Source organism: Salmo salar, chromosome ssa20 (genome assembly GCF_905237065.1).
Source record: "Salmo salar chromosome ssa20, Ssal_v3.1, whole genome shotgun sequence".
NCBI lineage: Eukaryota > Metazoa > Chordata > Actinopteri > Salmoniformes > Salmonidae > Salmo > Salmo salar.
The window spans coordinates 77,694,343-77,715,775 of record NC_059461.1 but is presented as its reverse complement, the minus strand read 5'-3'; the positions used below and the strand labels follow the sequence as shown (position 1 = coordinate 77,715,775).

Below are 21,433 nucleotides of genomic sequence, written 5' to 3'. Positions count from 1 at the left end.
AGTGGGCAGTTGGGAGGAGGTGTTCTTATTCTCCATGGACTTTACAGTGTCCCAGAACTTTTTAGATATGATCATGCTCAAGCAGCCAGGCGCCAGCTGACAGACTGGATATCCACAGACCAGTGGTGATTTTAGCATGTAAATCTTGGTGGTGCAAACATATTTTTTTGGGAGGGGATGCATGCCGGCAAAGCCACGACACAACACAACACAACACTAAACAATACATTAATTGCACTATAACGGTGAAAAACCCTGCCCACAAACTGTTAGGGCCTACATAAAGCTGTCCCAACAGCAGAGTCCCAACACCTTACCACTGCTAGACCTGTCTATCAGCGGAGCCTTTTCTGGCAGCGAAACAGTTCATTCAGGCTTATTTACTGCCTTTTAAAAAAACATACAGTGGGGGAAAAAAGTATTTGATCCCCTGCTGATTTTGTACGTTTGCACACTGATAAAGAAAGGATCAGTCTATAATTTTAATGGTAGGTTTATTTGCACAGTGAGAGACAGAATAACAACAAAAAAATCCAGAAAAACGCATGTCAAAAATGTTATAAATTGATTTGCATTTTAATGAGGGAAATAAGTATTTGACCCCCTCTCAATCAGAAAGATTTCTGGCTCCCAGGTGTCTTTTATACAGGTAACGAGCTGAGATTAGGAGCACACTCTTAAAGGGAGAGCTCCTAACCACAGCTTGTTACCTGTAAGAAAGACACCTGTCCACAGAAGCAATCAATCAATCAGATTCCAAACTCTCCACCATGGCCAAGACCAAAGAGCTCTCCAAGGATATCAGGGACTAGATTGTAGACCTACACAAGGCTGGAATGGGCTACAAGACCATTGCCAAGCAGCTTGGTGAGAAGGTGACAACATTTGGTGCGATTATTCGCAAATGGAAGAAACACAAAAGAACTGTCAATCTCCCTCGGCCTGGGGCTCCATGCAAGATCTCACCTCGTGGAGTTGCAATGATCATGAGAACGGTGAGGAATCAGCCCAGAACTACACGGGAGGATCTTGTCAATGATCTCAAGGCAGCTGGGACCATAGTCACCAAGAAAACAATTGGTAACACACTACGCCGTGAAGGACTAAAATCCTGCAGTGCCCGCAAGGTCCCCCTGCTCAAGAATGCATATACATGCCTGTCTGAAGTTTGCCAATGAACATCTGAATGATTCAGAGGACAACTGGTGAAAGTGTTGTGGTCAGATGAGACCAAAATGGAGCTCTTTGGCATCAACTCAACTCGCCGTGTTTGGAGGAGGAGGAATGCTGCCTATGACCCCAACAACACCATCTCCACCGTCAAACATGGAGGTGGAAACATTATGCTTTTGGGGTGTTTTTCTGCTAAGGGGACAGGACAACTTCACCGCATCATTTTACGGGGCCATGTACCGTCAAATCTTGGGTGAGAACCTCCTTCCCTCAGCCAGGGCTTTGAAAATGGGTCATGGATGGGTATTCCAGCATGACAATGACCCAAAACACACGGCCAAGGAAACAAAGGAGTGGCTCAAGAAGAAGCACATTAAGGTCCTGGAGTGGCCTAGCCAGTCTCCAGACCTTAATCCCATAGAAAATCTGTGGAGGGAGCTGAAAGTTCGAGTTGCCAAACATCAGCCTCAAAACCTTAATGACTTGGAGAAGATCTGCAAAGAGGAGTGGGACAAAATCCCTCCTGAGATGTGTGCAAACCTGGTGGCCAACTACAAGAAACGTCTGACCTCTGTGATTGCCAACAAGGGTTTTGCCACCAAGTACTAAGTCATGTTTTGCAGAGGGGTCAAATACTTATTTCCCTCATTAAAATGCAAATCCTTCTATAACATTTTTGACATGTGTTTTTCTGGATTTTTTTTGTTGTTATTCTGTCTCTCACTGTTCAAATAAACCTACCTTTAAAATTATAGACTGATCATTTCTTTGTAAGTGGGCAAACGTACAAAGTCAGCAGGGGATCAAATACTTTTTTCCCCCACTGTAGCTGATATGGCTGACTTGCTTAAACAAATTTGGTTTCTACTGACAATTGAGATGTACAAACTATGGCATAAGGGGACAATCCGTAATTTCGAATAAGACATTAATGAGCGAGCTAGGACAGACGTAGTCAATATAAATAACTGTTCAGCACTTTTGAATGGTACAGCTACAGAATTCAGAACATGGGCCGTTCATACAGTGTTTTCCCTGTACACCAAGTCAGAACCGTAGGATAAATAAAGGGGACATATAAGCAGACAATGAAAGCTCTTACAATATTCAATGATTACATTTCTCTAAAATGGGTTATAGGCTACATGTGCACCACCAAGTCAGAACAGTAGGCAAAATTATTAGGGTCAGGCACATGGGCTACTAACAGCTTACTACACAACATGCACTTAGTATTACTTTCTTAGCTACAGTATACATCGTCTCCCTGGCAGATTACATAATTTATGCAGCAACATACAAGACATTTTGGCTGCCGTTTTATGATCCCGTAACCAATTGTTCTATTGTGTATGTTTTTTCGCGTTATTTGTAACTTATTTAGTACATAATGTTTCTGCACCGTGTCTTATGACCAAAAAGAGATTCTAGATATCAGGACAGCGATTACTCACCCCGTACTGGAGGAATACTTTTTTTTCAACGAGTCGGACGGGAAGGATTTACTTCAGACGCCCAACAAGGCTCTCATCAGCGTCATTCGCAGGAGAAAGAGACGGAGGTATCGAAGACGAAGGTCCGGGTGCCTTCCAAGGATCCAACGCTGAGAGGGTAATCTACCTTTACCATCGGTCCTATTAGCCAACTTACAATCAATCGATAATAAAATAGACAAACTACAATCACGTATATCCTCCCAACGGGACATTAAAAACTATAATACCTTATGTTTCACCAAGTCGTGGCTTGAACGACGACATGAATAACATACAGCTGGCAGGTTTTAAGCTTTTTCGGCAGGATAGAACAGCGGCCTCTGGTAAGAAAAGGGGTGGCGGTCTATGTATATTTGTAAACAGCAGCTGGTGCACAAAATCTAAGGAAGTCTTTAGGTTTTGCACGCCTGAGATAGAGTATCTCATGATAAGCTGTATACCACACTATTTACCAATAGAGTTTTCATTTGTATTTTTTGTAGCTGTCTATATACCACCACAAACCGATGCTGGCACTAAGACCTCACTCAATAAGCTGTATACGGCCATAAGCAAACAGGGAAACACTCATCCAGAGGAAGCGCTCCTAGTGGCCGGGGACTTTAATGCAGGGAAACTCAAATACGTTTTACTTCATTTCTACCAGCATGTTAAATGTGCAACCAGAGGGAAAAAACTAGACCACCTTTACTCCACACACAGAGACGCATACATAGCTCTCCCTCGCCCTCCATTTGGCAAATCTGACCATAATTCTATCCTCCAGATTCCTGCCTACAAGCAAAAACTAAAGTAGGAAGCACCAGTGACTCGGTCAATAAGAAAGTGGTCAGATGAAGCAGATGCTAAGCTACAGGACAGTTTTGCTAACACAGACTGGAATATGTTCCGGGATTCTCTCAATGGCATTGAGTAGTACACCACATCAGTCACTGGCTTCATCAATAAGTACGTCGATGACGTCGTCCCCACAGTGACCGTACGTACATACCCCAACCAGAAGCCATGGATTACAGGCAACATCCACACTGAGTTAAAGGGTAGAGGTGCTGCTTTCAAGGAGTGGGACTCAAACCCGGAATATTATAAGAAATCCCGCTATTCCCTCCGACGAACCATCAAACAGGCAAAGCGTCAACACAGGACTAAGACTAAATTGTACTACACCATATCCAACGCTCGTCGGATGTGGCAGGGCTTGCAAACTATTACATAGTACAAAGGGAAGCACAGCCACGAGCTGCCCAGTGACACGAGCCTACCAGACGAGCTAAATTACTTCTATGCTCGCTTCGAGGCTAGTAACACTGAAGCATGCATGAGAGCTTGAGCTGTTCCGGACGACTGTGTGATCACGCTCTCCTTAGCCGATGTGAGTAAGACCTTTAAGCAGGTCAACATTCACAAGGCCGCTGGGCCAGACGGATTACCAGGACATGTACTCGGTTTGCCTGAGGCTGATGCCGTGCAGGTGTTGGTACACATGCATATACACACACTCTCATTCAAATAAAAGCATATAAGAACACACACATACATGTAATAGTGCCAGACATGCACACAAACATATACAGTTGGCATTGCTGTTATAATTTTAGTTATCCTTGATGTCCTTTGTTTTTTTTGTTTTTTTTTTACATTGTTGTTTGCTGTTTTCCTCTGTCTTTTTCTTATTTCTCTTTAGCTCATTTTCTTGGTTGTTGGTGCATTGGGGGGGTTCTTGGGGGTGGAGAACGGAATTAATTGTATTTTTATTTATTTTTAATTCTTGGGGGGGATTGTGGGAGGGGTCTCGAATGGTTGAGGGACAGCTATTGGGGAACTGTGGGGGGATCTTGGAGGGTTCGTGTTCACGTTTCTTTGGCCTGGTGGGAGATCTGTCAATGTGCCCTTGAGCAGGGCATTGACCCTGGATGCTTCTGTGTGTCGCTATGAATGGTAGTCTGTTGGATGACTGGTGTGGTGTAGTTGTTGAGCGGCTTCACTGCAAGTATATTGTATGTTCCGGATATTCAATAAAAGCATATTTTTTTTTTATGAACAATAAATACCGATATGCCCTCCGACGAACCATAAAACAGGCGAAGCGTCAACACAGGACTAAGATTGAATCGTACTACTCCGGCTCCGACGCTCGTCGGATGTGGCAGGGCTTGCAAACTATTACAAACTGACTACAAAGGGAAGCACAGGCGCGAGCTGCCCAGTGACACGAGCCTACCAGACGAGCTAAAGTACTTCTATGCTCGCTTCGAAGCTAGTAACACTGAAGCATGCGTGAGAGCATGAGCTGTTCCGGACGACTGTGTGATCACGCTCTCCGTAGCCGATGTGAGTAAGACCTTTAAACAGGTCAACATTTACAAGGCCGCTGGGCCAGACGGATTACCAGGACATGTACTCTGAGCATGCGCTAACCAACTGGCAAGTGTCTTCACTGACATTTTCAACTTGTCCCTGACAGGTTGAAAAGTCTGTAATACCAACATGTTTCAAGCAGACCGCTATAGTCCCTGTGCCTAAGGACACTAAGGTAACCTGCCTAAATGACATTCCGACCCGTAGCACTCACGTCTGTAGCCATGAAGTGCTTTGAAAGGCTGGTCATGGCTTACATCAACACCATTATCCCAGAAACCCTAGATCCACAGATGATGCAATCTCTATTGCACTCAACACTGCCCTTTCCCACCTGGACAAAAGGAACACCTATGTGAGAATGCTATTCATTGACTACAGCTCAGCGTTCAACACCATAGTGCCCTCAAAGCTCATCACTAAGCTAAGGACCCTGGGACTAAACACCTCCCTCTGCAACTGGATCCTGGACTTCCTGACTGGCCACCCCCAGGTGGTAAGGGAAGGTAACAACACATCCGCCATACTGATCCTCAACCCGGGGGCCCCTCAGGGGTGCGTGCTTAGTCCCCTCCTGTACTCCCTGTTCACGCACCAAGTCTAGGTCCAAAAGGCTTCTTAACAGCTTCTACCCCCAAGCCATAAGACTCCTGAACAGCTAATCAAAGGGCCACCCAGACCCCTCTTTTACGCTGCTGCTACTTTCTGTTTATAATCTATACATAGTCACTTTAACACTACCTAGATGTACATATTACCTCAATTACCTCAACTAACCAGTGGCCCGCACATTGACTCTGTACCGGTACCCCCTGTATTTAGTCTCACTTGTTATTTTACTGCTGCTGTTTGATTACTTGCTACTTTTATTTTCAATTTTTTACTTATCTATTTTTTACTTAACACTTTTTTTCTTAAAACGGATCAAAGCATTGTTTGTTCAGGGCTTGTAAGTAAGCATTTCACTGTAAGGTCTACACCTGTTGTATTTGGCACATGTTAAATAAAGGTTAAATAAAATACAAATGTGACAAATTAAATTTGATTTGATTTGAGTATGGCGTTCTCTGGATTTATGGTGCTTTCCAGACAACTGGGGAAAAACAAGGTTGAGTCATGACGACGTCAGTGGTCTTCAGGTTGTAGCTCTAGAAAGAGGCCCGAGGTCCCGACTTACAATTCCAAGTTGGATGACCTTTCAAAATGTATTTTGCCAGTCGGAGCTCGTTTTTTCCCGAGTTCCCAGTTGTCTTGAACTCACTGAAGTCAGATTTCCCAGTTCTGAGTTAACAGTTGATTTGAGCGCGGCAGAAATCATGCTGGATTGACACCATTAGAAAATGAAGGAAAGCCGCACACTCTAAGAGCTCAGATGCAAAAATGTAATCACCAACGTTTCGACAGCGAAGCTGTCTTCATCAGGGTATCATCAAACACTGCGAGATGAGTCATTTATAAAGTGTCAAGAGACACACAGGTGTTTGTAATCATGGCCAAGTATGGCCTAATATCATTGGTTAACTCAAATATTTAAAAAAATGGCATACAAAGAACATACAAAAAGACAAACAAATGGATAACATACGATCATAGCATTTGTAGTCTAAAATGTATCTAACAAACAATTACAATGGCAAAATCACAATTATCACAAGAATGGCTTCAGATCAAAGTCTATGTTGAGACCGAAGGGAGCAAGGGTCTTTAAATTAAAGATCCAGGCAGCCTCTCGTTTCAACAATAAATTATCAAGGTCACCCCCTCTCCTCGGGAGGGATTTACCACCTCAAGATATTCCTGAACAACGTCTATTTGCGCCCATACTGGATGGAAATTACAAGTGTAATGGCTGTGCTCAATGCAATGGCACTCATAAATGTAGATCCTTCAAACACCCCCAAACAGGGAAATCTATCCCAATTAAAGGTGTTATTACGTGTTCCACTAAGGCAGTTATTTATCTTATAACTTGTCCTTGTGGTAAAAATTATGTGGGTAAAACAAAGCGTGAATTAAAAGTACGTATCTCAGAGCATCGTAGCACCATTAGGTGCAAAAACTTAACTTACCCAGTTGCGGCCCACTTTTTGGAAGCAAACCATCCGATTTCGTCTCTGCGTTATATTGGTATCGAACATGTCACCCTCCCGAGGAGAGGGGGTGACCTTGATAATTTATTGTTGAAACGAGAGGCTGCCTGGATCTTTAATTTAAAGACCCTTGCTCCCTTCGGTCTCAACATAGACTTTGATCTGAAGCCATTCTTGTGATAATTGTGATTTTGCCATTGTAATTGTTTGTTAGATACATTTTAGACTACAAATGCTATGATCGTATGTTATCCATTTGTTTGTCTTTTTGTATGTTCTTTGTATGCCATTTTTTTTAATATTTGAGTTAACCAATGATATTAGGCCATACTTGGCCATGATTACAAACACCTGTGTGTCTCTTGACACTTTATAAATGACTCATCTCGCAGTGTTTGATGATACCCTGATGAAGACAGCTTCGCTGTCGAAACGTTGGTGATTAAATTTTTGCATCTGAGCTCTTAGAGTGTGCGGCTTTCCTTCATTTTCTAGTGTTCTTCTCCGCTAGCCAGCACCTCGCCTTTAAAGGTGTGCGTTTCTTTTTTCTGGATTGACACCATTGCCAATGTTGAATGTTTATCATTTTAAGCTTGGAATAGAGACCATTCAACCCAGAATTAAAACCACAGACCCACTCCACTGAATAGCAGGCTAGATATTGCTTTGCAATGCTTGCAGTTAGCCACTGATCAAATTCCCTCTCTGACTTCTCTGCCTTCATGTGAATGTTGTTCCAACTGCAGGTCAGTCTGGCTGCAGGTCATCAGTTTGACCGGGACGTTGAGCTGTTGTTGTATTACCAAGACACCCATCAGCCTACTGCTATAGTAGAGGCAGCACAGGCTTCTTCCAAGCCAGGTGAGGGGGGGTGGGTGTACTCTGTTGTAGATTGGTGGATATGAGATCAATGAGTAGTCTAGTCTACTACCTTCATCCATGTTTACAGAGAGGGACATGGTGAGACTGAAGGAGAGAAGGAGAAAGACTGTTGGACACTTCTGTTCTCTCTCTCTGTCTCTGTCGCTCGCTCTCTCTTCTCCCAGGCTCTCTGATGGGTGACCCAGTGGTTATGTTGAGCCTGTACCCAGAGTTCCCCAAGGATGTGATGTCATCTATGACCTCACACGGGGAGTTCCTGTTCGTAGTGGATCGCTCTGGCAGCATGGAATGCCCCATGCACCTTGGGTCTGGGTCACAGGACCGTATTGGCAGTGCCAGGGTACACACACACACACAACCCTATTCTAGTGAATGAACAGCTCAATCTGCACAGGATTCACCACGAGGTAGTTTGGAGTTAAATCCAGTACACTGTGGTTACTCTGTACTAGTTCTTTAAGACTGTCCTATAAGGTTTATTGAAGAGTAAAGACACTTGTTGGACTTCTCTCTTGCAGGATACCCTGCTGCTCTTGCTGAAAAGCCTGCCCATGGGCTGCTACTTCAACATCATTGGCTTTGGGTCCAGTTATGAGTCCTTCTTTTCGTGAGTGTTTTCTCCTTCCAACCCCTGTTTAAATCATGTTTACATCGAATAATTTGCAGCAGGTAGGGGAAGGATTCAAATGTCCATGGCTTGGGTCTGTAATATGTTGTGGTGATGACCCTTTGACCTTGTGTGTGTATATCTATCTGGATGTCAGAAAGAGTGTGGAGTACAGCCAGAAGACTTTGGATGAGGCTCTGCAGAAGGTGAAAGAAATGAGGGCTGACATGGGAGGTACAGAGATCCTCCAGCCTTTAAAACACATCTACAGCCAGCCCTGCCTCCCCAACAGGTAGCTAACACAGTTTACTAATACACCTTATACATACCTCATACACAAACACACACAGACACACACACACACTGTAATTCACATAGGCTCCTCCTGTAACACCATAAACTCCTCCCACCTTTCCATGACTACAATCACATGCACCTTATGTTCACTACAACGGCATGTTTAGTTGCACAGTTACACCCAACCAATGGCATGTTTAGTTGCACAGTTACACCCAACCAATGGCATGTTTAGTTGCACAGTTACACCCAACCAATGGCATGTTTAGTTGCACAGTTACACCCAACCAATGGCATGTTTTGTTGCACAGTTACACCCAACCAACGGCATGTTTAGTTGCACAGTTACACCCAACCAATGGCATGTTTAGTTGCACAGTTACACCCAACCAATGGCATGTTTAGTTGCACAGTTACACCCAACCAATGGCATGTTTAGTTGCACAGTTACACCCAACCAACGGCATGTTTAGTTGCACAGTTACACCCAACCAATGGTATGTTTAGTTGCACAGTTACACCCAACCAATGGCATGTTTAGTTGCACAGTTACACCCAACCAACGGCATGTTTAGTTGCAGTTACACCCAACCAACGGCATGTTTAGTTGCACAGTAACACCCAACCAATGGTATGTTTAGTTACACAGAGTTACACCCAACCAAGAGCATGATTAGTGACAGTGATACACCCAACCAATGGCATGATTAGTGACAGTGTTACACCCAACCAATGGCATGGTTAGTGACAGTGTTACACCCAACCAATGGCATGCTTAGTGACAGTGTTACACCCAACCAATGGCATGCTTAGTTACAGAGTTACACCCAACCAAACTGTGTATTTTGAGTGTGTGGTGTTTAGAGTAACACGCTTGGCTTACTGTGACCGGAAACCTGTTTTTGGTTACTAAGGAAACATACTCAGTATACTTCAGTGCTGCACGTACATTTATTTAACGTTGACACATGATCAACATACCCGCTCTGTCCTCCACAGCTCTTCCTGTTCACTGACGGTGAGGTGGGGAACACCAAGGAAGTCCTGGATCTGGTGAAGACGAACGCTGGTTCTCACAGGTGGGCCCACAAGCACTGTTTCCCCTATCATTACCTAGTTGGGGCAGAGATCCCACAGCTAGCTCTGTCACCTCCCACCTGAAAGAATTCGACTAACTGGTTTTAATAGAGAGTTTGTTACAGAACCCATTGCACCTGTCTGGAAAGTAAAGCTCTAACCACTGGTCTTTTTGACTCAAAAGATGAATTGTAAAACCCAATCTAAAGTAAACCTACCCAACCTGTCTGTGAGCAGCAGTGTGGGAGAGTTCTGTAGGTTAGGGGTTTTTCACCCCTATGAGAACAAAAGCCTTCGTATTGATGATTCTTCCTGTAGGGGAGAGTGGGGTAAGTTGAGACATTTTTTACATGCAGCATCACTCTGTCAAGAGAAATACAGTATTCTTTCTAACAAAGACATCTACATATACTGTATTTCAGGATGTTCTGTATCCCTGGAAACAATCACAATTATAAACATTAGCGTAGCATGTTTGACATTTCTGTGGAAATACTACTATCAGCTTTTTGATAAGCGGCTTAACAAAATAAATACGTTCCGTATTAATCGGCATACAGTCCCCAGTTATTGGCCACCTTACTATTTTGTTCAATTACAAGATATATCCGTTTAATTTTGTTTTAAAATGAGACCTTGCCTGTCAACTTTTCATTGCGTAGCCCGGTGCGCCCTCCTGTGGACTCTTAAAAAATGGTTCTTCACCAACATATTCAGTGTTGTAAACAAATGTCTGATCATTTGTTTTACAGATTAATCTTATGTTTTGAGAAAGTAGTTTAATACTAAAATATAAATAAGTATGAATCATTTACATCAAATAAAACTTTAATTTCAGTCATGTGCATTGACATAAACAATTAAAACAGTGTTGGAGTTTGTGTTGCAGAGATGCACTTGGAAAGTAAAGGAAGAAATACACAAGGTGGGTTGAATAAATATATGTATATTATACATTAGACATGTATTTTCTTTTTTACCAATAAATAATTTCATATGAAAACAAACAAAACAAACAATTAAATCTCGACCTCCATCCCTATATTGTCACAGAAATCACAATAAAAATCCAGCTCCTCCGCCACCTCTAGATCCCACAGCACACACTTGCAGTGGAACCAGTGCTGGCAGAAGTTACAGCACACACCTGCAGTGGAACCAGTGCTGGCAGAAGTTACAGCACACACCTGCAGTAGAACCAGTGCTGGCAGAAGTCACAGCACACACCTGTAGTGGAACCAGTGCTGGCAGAAGTCACAGCACACACCTGCAGTAGAACCAGTGCTGGCAGAAGTTACAGCACACACCTGCAGTGGAACCAGTGCTGGCAGAAGTTACAGCACACACCTGCAGTGGAACCAGTGCTGGCAGAAGTCACAGCACACACCTGCAGTGGAACCAGTGCTGGCAGAAGTTACAGCACACACCTGCAGTAGAACCAGTGCTGGCAGAAGTCACAGCACACACCTGCAGTGGAACCAGTGCTGGCAGAAGTTACAGCACACACCTGCAGTGGAACCAGTGCTGGCAGAAGTTACAGCACACACCTGCAGTAGAACCAGTGCTGGCAGAAGTTACAGCACACACCTGCAGTAGAACCAGTGCTGGCAGAAGTCACAGCACACACCTGTAGTGGAACCAGTGCTGGCAGAAGTCACAGCACACACCTGCAGTGGAACCAGTGCTGGCAGAAGTTACAGCACACACCTGCAGTAGAACCAGTGCTGGCAGAAGTCACAGCACACACCTGCAGTAGAACCAGTGCTGGCAGAAGTCACAGCACACACCTGCAGTAGAACGAGTGCTGGCAGAAGTTACAGCACACACCTGCAGTAGAACCAGTGCTGGCAGAAGTCACAGCACACACCTGCAGTAGAACCAGTGCTGGCAGAAGTTACAGCACACACCTGCAGTGGAACCAGTGCTGGCAGAAGTCACAGCACACACCTGCAGTAGAACCAGTGCTGGCAGAAGTCACAGCACACACCTGCAGTAGAACCAGTGCTGGCAGAAGTCACAGCACACACCTGCAGTAGAACCAGTGCTGGCAGAAGTTACAGCACACACCTGCAGTGGAACCAGTGCTGGCAGAAGTCACAGCGCACACCTGCAGTAGAACCAGTGCTGGCAGAAGTTACAGCACACACCTGCAGTAGAACCAGTGCTGGCAGAAGTCACAGCACACACTTACAGTCAAACCAGTGCTGGCAGAAGTCACAGCACACCCATGTCACCTCAGATCTACACTCCTGCGGGGAGCTTGCAGGCCGATCACGCTCCCTGCGAGCACAGCAGGTGGTGTCTTCTTTTATTTGAAAAAGATATATAAACATATGAAATTGATTAACATGGTTTTGCTACATGTAGAAGTGCCACAGCAACAACAGTAATTGATACAACTGAGAGAGAGAGAAAAACTAACAGATTATGAAGTACCTGAGAATGATGCCATGGGTGGTGTGACAAAGGTGGCCAGTGAAGCTTTTCTCTTCCTTTTCTGTGCTGCAGTTGAGACAAAAAGTAGTGTTAGACAGAGCATGTTTCATGAAAACCCTTTTCAACTTTTTTACATCAATACCTCTGGAGGAAGCTGCAGAAGTTTTGGAGGAGGTGGACATGCTGGGCTGGTGCTATGGACTGTAGATATGTAAAGAGAGAAAAAAAAGTTTAAACATTGCAGTTTTATAAAACACATAACAAACAGTCCTTTTTTGGTAATTTAACATGTCTTTACCTGGGGAGGTGGCTGTATTCAAATTGCAGGGGGCAGGGACACCAGACGAGGCTGCTATGGTGGTGTGACTAAGCGAAGGACCTTGGGACTAAACACCTCCCTCTGCAACTGGATCCTGGATCCAGGTGGTAAGGGTAAGGAACAACACATCCACCACGCTGATCCTCAACACGGGGGCCCCTCAGGGGTGCGTGCTCACTCCCCTCCTGTACTCCCTGTTCACTCATGACTGCATGGCCAAGCACAACTCCAACACCATCATCAAGTGACACAACAGTGGTAGGCCTGATCACCGACAACGATGAGACAGTCTATAGGGAAGAGGTCAGAGACCTGGTCGTGTGGTGCCAGGACAACAATCTCTCCCTCAACGTGATCAAGACAAAGGAGATGATTGTGGACTACAGGAAAAGGAGGACTGAGCACGCCCCCGTTCTCATCGACAGGGCTGTAGTGGAGCAGGTTGAGAGCTTCAAGTTCCCTGGCGTCCACATCACCAACAAACGAACATGGTCCAAGCACACCAAGACAGTTGTGAAGAGGGCATGACAAAACCTATTACCCCTCAGGAGCCTGAAAAGATTTGGCATGGGTCCTCAGATCCTCAAAAGGTTCTACAGCTGCACCATCGAGAGCATCCTGACTGGTTGCATCACTGCCTGGTTTGGCAACTGCTCGGCCTCCGACCGCAAGGCACTACAGAGGGTAGTGCGAACGGCCCAGTACATCACTGGGGCCAAGCTTCCTGCCATCCAGGACCTCTACACCAGGCGGTGTCAGAGGAAGGCCTCTGGTCAAATACTGTTCTCTCTGCTACCGCACGGCAAGCGGTACCGGAGCGCCAAGTCTCAGTCCAAAAGGCTTCTAAACAGCTTCTACCCCCAAGCCATAAGACTCCCGAACATCTAATCAAAATGGCTACACAGACTATTTGCATTCCCCCCCCCCCCCCCCTTTTACACCGCTGCTACTCTGTTGTTATCATCTATGCATAGTCACTTTAATAACTCTACCTACATGTACATATTACCTCAACTAACCGGTGCCCCTGCACATTGACTTTTTACCAGTACCCCACATTGACTTTGTACCGAGACCCTGTATATAGTCTCGCTATTGTTATTTTACTGCTGCTCTTTAATTACTGGTTACTTTATTTCTTATTCTTATTAAAAAAAATATAAGCATTTCACTGTAAGGTCTACACCTGTTGTATTCGGCGCATGTGACTAATACAATTTGATTTGATTTGATTTGAAACCACTTCCTGAACTGGTCCCTGTCAATGTAGCCACTGTTTGACTGTTCACACAAGGCTTGGGGAGGGCCTCCAAGTGTGTAGTGGCTACCGGGGAAACACTTGGGGTAGATGATAAATGGGGGGACGTCCTCCCCAGCTGCGTTGAAGCAGGCCAGCACTGTGATGTGCTCCTTGGTCCCCGCAGCCTGCTGGTACATTTTGTGCCTGCTCTAGTCGCTACAAAACCCAGACTCATCGCAGTTATAGATTTATCTGGGTTTCTCCCTCAACCCACTCTCCTCCAAGTGCCAAACATAAGAAGTGAAGAAGGTGTCCATCATCGGACGTGTGGCACACTCAGCTCTCCCCCTGTCCAGCGTGTCCGGCCTCCTCAAGCTTAGGTTCTTGTGCCTCCTCCAAAACATTTCCCACCACCTCTTCCCCAGTGGTGAGATTGTTTCTTCTTGGTGCCGAAACCTACAATAGAATAGGATATAAAATTGTCCATCCAGGATGAAAATGTTTGTTTTGGCATCACCATCCACATTTACATCACACACATTGAGAACAGTCAGTCCAGCATTCTACATACATAAACACATAGAACACCAAATACCTGCGTATTTTGTCAGTGTATTTCATCAGCCTCTGTCTGGTGAAGGGGAACCCATGGCTGGCGCAGTAGATACAAAACTGCAAGCAACATGGGTGGTCCACTGCAACCACCATGGGTCACCCGGCCACTTAGCCTGTCCGCCAGGGTCTGCCGAGGCACCTTGGTAGATAAGAAAATAAAACTGTAACTAGGGGATAAAATTCACATACATGTGGTAATCTCCTAAAAACAAAAGATGCCTAACCTTGGCAGCCTGGAGGATAGCCATCCCTGCCCCACAGTCCTCCATGGCATGGATATTAAATGATGTGTGGTCTGTCGCGCAGGTGAATTTTACGATATACAGCGTGTCCCACAAAATGTGTATACATATACATTTTTTGAAAACTCTCAAAACCGAACTTAACTCAAATAAACTGCAATAAAAATTGGTGGTCAGCTAACTAGAAGGGTGTATTTAGTCGCAAAACGTACCGTTATTTTCCAGTCCATTTAAATGTTGAGATGGAGGTGATTTAGTCCTCCAACCGCTAGAGAGTGTCCGAAGTTAGCTACAGTTTTGAAAGCATAGCTTGTCCAAAAATTGCCACGGAAGAATGTAAGCTAAGTCGCCTACAAATGTCTGTAATAAATGAAATATTACCAGTACCTTTTTAAAACCATGTCTATCTTTTTTCCCCCAAACTCAATTCAACACAATTTTAAGCATATTTTAACACAGGCTTAACACCTAAACAAACACTTTGTAATTTGTTTGGGCACTTTTAACATTGCCAAGGCCCTGTTATCTCATCCCAGCGATAATGCATTACGCCTGGGAAGAACAAAAATTGGCTCAGTTTACCCCATGGCTATTGGCTTACTTTACCCCAAGGCAAACATTTTTACTATATTAGCCCACACAGCTACAAGGGTGCACTTTCAACCTAGGTTTAGGACCTCATATTGAAGTTTATAGAGACCTCAAATTATAGAACAATCTTAAAATGATCTACTTTGGTTTAGATACAAGCATCAATAAACCTCTATAACAGTGTTCACCAACCTTTTCTGAGTTAAGATCACTTTCGCAGTCAAAAAGCAAGCTGAGATCTACCGCTCAGATTTAAAAAAAAAAATCATGACTTCAATTTTACATTAACCTAATAAAAACAGTTCCGTAGGAATGAGGTTTGTGCCGTACGCCTAATACATTATCACAGCATATTGGCTATATGCCTGGCCTGCAAGTATTGTTCTTCTCAGACCATATTATATTTCAAAACTTTTGATAACAAAATAGATCAGTTGGTGAAGCACTTGCAAGGTATAGCTGAGCACAAAATATAAATAATTGTATTTTTATTTTATGGTCATGGTGATTTCAAGACAAATGGGAACTAAGGAAAAAAACGAGGTCAAAACAAGATGTCAGTGATCTTCAGGTCTGAAAGTCGGAGCTCTAGAAAGATGCTCAAGTTTCCGACTTTGAACTCCAAGTTGGATGACCGTTGAACGCACTGAAGTCGGAAGCTGGAGATTTCCGAATTCCCAGTTGTTTTGAACATGGCGTTAGTCTCAGCGGAGGGAGGGAGAGAACAGCAGAGGGTCCGCCTCTCATTGTCCCTGCTCCCTTCTTCTTTTCCTCCGGTGAGACTGAGTCGCACCACATCGTGCACAAATTCATGTTGTTCCTATGACCAGGGAAAGTGAAATATTCCTCAATATTAAAACAGACACGACACGCTGCTAATAATAATAGAAATGCAGGGTTATCGATACACTTGGCCACTCATTTATTGCAGCTGCAGCGCGAGTGGAAGTAGGGAGAAGTGCGTTTGATGTTTTGTAATAGTGTTGGATTGAAACAGTGTTGACAGTGCAGAATAAAAACTAGAATGAATTTACTCATGGGCTCCTGAGTGGCGCAGCAGTCTGAGGCACTGCATCTCAGTGCTAGAGGTGTCACCACAGACACGCTGGTTCAAATCCAGGCTGTATCACAACTGGACATGATTGGGAGTCCCATTAGGTGGCACACAATTGGCCCAACGTTGTCCGGGTTTGGCCGGTGTAGGCTGTCATTGTAAATAAGAATTTGTTCATTACTGACTTGCCTAGTTAAATCATAAAAACAGCAGCTCTTTGACAGTCTCTCTCTGGTCATAGTTTGAAAATCTCATGTAGGCTAGTATCAAACTTTGCTGTGGCCGGGGTCCTGATTTGAGCTATCAAATTGGTCAGCGCAGTAGGCGCACTGTTTTCGCCACAGATCTCCCGGTCCACTTGTTTGTCTTTTCAGACAAATATTAAATAGTAAAAATAAAAAAAAAGGAACAAGCTTTTATCAAAGATAACTTTGTGCTTTTATCAAAGATAACTCTGTGCTTTTATCAAAGATGTGCTTTTATCAAAGATAACTGTGCTTTAATCAAAGAGAACTCTGTGCTTTTATCAATGGATTTTCAACAGACATTTTTGGTGATCGACTAGGGATGCCTTGAAGATCGAACAGTTGATCGTGATGATCGGTTGGTGACCATTACTCTAACACAATACTCTATCACAGAAAATCCGTTTTTTAGACCTAACTTACCACTTTTTCCTTGTGGTTTCTTCCTTCACAGACACCATGAAATGATGGCCTCTTCCTAAATCTTTGGTCAAATTAATAATGTTGTGTATGGTTTCTGAGAAATAAATGTGGCTCAACTTACCCCTTCTTCCATCACAACGTCCCTCTAAGGCCCTTCTGCTAGCTTGCTAGCCCCGGCCCGCTAGCTGTCTGAATCGCCGTGTCTCCAGCCCGCCGAGCTACTCACTGGGCCCCTATGATCACTCGGCTACGCATGCCTCTCCCTAATGTCAATATGCGTTGTCCATTGCTGTTTTGGTTAGTGATTATTGCCTTATTTCACTGTAGAGCCTCTAGCCCTGCTCAATACACCTTATCTAACCCTTTAGTTCCACCTCCCACACATGTTGTGACCTCACCTGGTTTAAATGATGTTTCTAGAGACAATATCTCTCTCATCGTCACTCAATACATAGGTTTACCTCCACTGTATTCACATCCTACCATACCTTTGTCTGTACATTATGCCTTGAATCTATTCTACCGTACCCAGAAACCTGCTCCTTTTACTCTCTGTTCCGAACGTATTAGACGACCAGTTCTTATAGCCTTTAGCCGTACCCTCATCCTACTCCTCCTCTGTTCCTCTGGTGATGTAGAGGTTAATCCAGGCCCTGCAGTGCCTAGCTCCACTCCCATTCCCCAGGCTCTCTCATTTGTTGACTTCTGTAACTGTAAAAGCCTTGGTTTCATGCATGTTAACATTACAAGCCTCCTCCCTAAGTTTGTTTTATTCACTGCTTTAGCACACTCTGCCAACCCGGATGTCCTAGCCGTGTCTGAATCCTAGCTTAGGAAGACCACCAAAAAGCCTGAAATTTCCATCCCTAACTATAACATTTTCCGACAACATAGAACTGCCAAAGGGGGCGGAGTTGCAATCTTCTGCAGAGATAGCTTGCAGAGTTCTGTCTTACTATCCAGGTCTGTGCCCAAACAATTTGAGCTTCTACTTTTAAAAATCCACCTTTCCAGAAACAAGTCTCTCACCGTTGCCGCTTGCTATAGACCACCTTCTGCCCCCAGCTGTGCCCTGGACACCATATGTGAATTGATTGAGCTCGTGCTGTTAGGTGACCTAAACTGGGACATGCTTAAAACCCCGGCCATCCTACAATCTAAGCTTGATGCCCGCAATCTCACACAAATGATCAATGAACCTACCAGGTACCACCCCAAATCCGTAAACACGGGCACCCTCATAGATATCATCCTAACCAACCTGCTGTCTTCAACCAGGATCTCAGTGATCACTGCCTCATTGCCTGCGTCTGTAATGGGTCTGCGGTCAAACGACCACCCCTCATCACAGTCAAACGCTCCCTAAAACACTTCAGCCAGCAGGCCTTTCTAATCAACCTGGTATTCTGGAAGGATATTGACCTAATTCCGTCAGTAGAGGATGCCTGGTTATTCTTTAAAAGTGCTTTCCTCACCATCTTAAATAAGCATGCCCCATTCAAAAAATGTAGAACCAGGAAAAGATATAGCCCTTGGTTCACTCCAGACCTGACTGCCCTTGACCAGCACAAAAACATCCTGTGGCGTATTGCATTAGCATCAAATACCCCCCGCGATATGCAGGGGCTAGGGAAGTTAGGAACCAATATACACAGGTAGTTAGGAAAGCAAAGGCTAGCTTTTTCAAACAGAAATTTGCATCCTGTAGCACAATCTCCAAAAAGTTCTGGGACACTGTAACGTCCATGGAGAATAAGAGCACCTCCTCCCAGCTGCCCACTGCACTGAGGCTAGGAAACACTGTCACCACAGATAAATCCATGATAATTGAGAATTTCAATAAGCATTTTTATGCAGCTGGCCATGCTTTCCACCTGACTACCCCTACCCCGGTCAACAGCCCTGCACTCCCCACCACAACTTGCCCAAGCCTCCCCCATTTCTCCTTCGCCCAAATCCAGATAGCTGATGTTCTGAAAGAGCTGCAAAATCTGGACCCCTACAAATCAGACGGGCTAGATAATCTGGACCCTCTCTTTCTAAAATGATCCGCTGAAATTGTTGCATCCCCTATTACTAGCCTGTTCAACCACTCTTTTGTATAGTCTGAGATCCCCAAAGATTGGAAAGCTGCCGCGGTCATCCCCCTCTTCAAAGGGGGAGACACTCTTGACCCAAACTGCTACAGACCTATATCTATTCTACCCTGCCTTTCTAAGGTCTTCGAAAGCCAAGTTAACAAACAGATCACCGACCATTTCGAATCCCACCGTACCTTCTCCGCTATGCAATCTGGTTTCTGAGCTGGTCATGGGTGCACCTCAGCCACGCTCAAGGTCCTAAACGATATCATAACCGTCATCGATAAGAGACAATACTGTGCAGCTCTATTCATCGCCCTGGCCAAGGCTTTCGACTCTGTCAATCACCACATTCTTATCAGCAGACTCAACAGCCTTGGTTTGTCAAATGACTGCTTCGCCTGGTTCACCAACTACTTCTCAGACAGAGTTCAGTGTGTCAAATCGGAGGGCCTGTTGTCCGGACCACTAGCAGTCTCTATGGGGGTGCCACATGGTTCAATCCTCGGGCCGTCTCTTTTCTCTGCATACATCAATGATGTCGCTCTTGCTGCTGGTGATTCTCTGATCCACCTCTACGCAGACGACACCATTCTGTATACTTCTGGCCCTTCTTTGGACACTGTGTTAACTAACCTCCAGAAGAGCTTCAATGCCATACAACTCTCCTTCCGTGGCCTCTACTGCTCTTAAATGCAAGTAAAACTAAATGCATGCTCTTCAACCGATCGCTGCCCACACCTGCCCGCCCGTCCAGTATCATTACTCTGGACGGTTCTGACTTAGAATATGTGGACAACTACAAATACCTAGGTGTCTGGCTAGACAGTAAACTCTCCTTCCAGACTCACATTAAGCATCTCCAATCCAAAATTAAATCTAGAATCGGCTTCCTATTTCGCAACAAAGCATCCTTCACTCATGCTGCCAAACATACCCTCGTAAAACTGACTATCCTACCGATCCTTGACTTCGGCGATGTCATGTAAAAAATAGCCTCCAACACTCTACTCAGCAAATTGGATGCAGTCTATTACAGTGCTATCCGTTTTGTCACCAAAGCCCCATATACTACCCACCACTGTGACCTGTATGCTCTCGTCGGCTGGCCCTCGCTTCATATTCGTCGCCAAACCCACTGGCTCCAGGTCATCTATAAGTCTTTGCTAGGCAAAGCCCCGCCGTATCTCAGCTCACTGGTCACCATAGCAGCACCCACCCGTAGCATGCGCTCCAGCAGGTATATTTCACTGGTCACCCCCAAAGCCAATTCCTCCTTTGGCCGCCATTCATTCCTGTTCTCTGCTGCCAATGACTTGAACGAATTGCAAAAATCACTGAAGCTGGAGACTCATATCTTTAAGCACCAGCTGTCAGAGCAGCTCACAGATCACTGCACCTGTACATTACCCATCTGTAAATAGCCCATCCAACTACCTCATCCCCATATTGTTATTTATTTTATTTATTTTGCTCCTTTGCACCCCAGTATCTCTACTTGCACACTCATCTTCTGCACATCTATCACTCCAGTGTTTAATTCCTATATTGTAATTATTTCGCCACTATGGCCTATTTCTTGCCTTACCTCCCTTATCCTACCTCATTTGCACACACTGTATATACACTTTTTTCTATTTTATTATTGACTGTCTGTTTGTTTATTCCATGTATAACTCTGTGTTGTTTGTGTCGCACTGCTTTGCTTTATCTTGGCCAGGTCGCAGTTGTAAATGAGAACTTGTTCTCAACTAGCCTACCTGGTTAAATAAAGGTGAAATAAAATAAATACAAATGTAGCTCAGTTTACCCAACACTCCCCGACAGTTATGTGTTTTAATTCAGTCAGCCCACAAGCACAGGAAAATGGTAGAAGTGATCGGGATTTGGTTGATAACCTAATTTTGGTGTTTGATAACAACAATAACAACAATAATAGTGTTTCCTGGGTGTGTCCCTGTCAGGTGTTTCTCCTTTGGGATCGGGGAGGGGGCCAGCACTGCTCTCATTTCTGGGGTGGCCCAGCAGGCCACAGGGCACGCGCAGTTTATCACAGGACAGGACAGGATGCAGCCCAAAGTAAGAGCTTATCAATGTGTGTGCATGTGTAAAGTGACGGCTGTATTGGTTACAAACATTTTCATCACCTCCCTTACTCTCTTGCTTTTTCTCGTTCCTTTTTTAATGACATTTTTTACCACTCTCCT

The 21,433-nt window shown here is 44.6% G+C and overlaps 2 protein-coding genes across 2 annotated transcripts in view; one reads left to right on the top strand and one right to left on the bottom strand.

Moving 5' to 3' along the window:
* vwa7 (von Willebrand factor A domain containing 7) overlaps nucleotides 1-10,209 on the bottom strand; it is a 30,390-nt gene extending 20,181 nt beyond the window's left edge. Inside the window, exon 1 of the mRNA XM_045703969.1 lies at nucleotides 9,885-10,209. Within this exon, the coding sequence (XP_045559925.1) occupies nucleotides 9,885-10,013 (129 nt within the window). The 5' untranslated portion in view covers nucleotides 10,014-10,209. The remainder of the gene's footprint in view (nucleotides 1-9,884) is intronic.
* Nucleotides 9,855-21,433, top strand: part of LOC106581362 (von Willebrand factor A domain-containing protein 5A) — a 15,701-nt gene continuing 4,122 nt past the window's right edge. Inside the window, exons 1-2 of the mRNA XM_045703984.1 lie at nucleotides 9,855-9,982; nucleotides 21,191-21,305. Coding sequence (XP_045559940.1) covers nucleotides 21,294-21,305 — 12 coding nt within the window. The 5' untranslated portion in view covers nucleotides 9,855-9,982; nucleotides 21,191-21,293. The remainder of the gene's footprint in view (nucleotides 9,983-21,190; nucleotides 21,306-21,433) is intronic.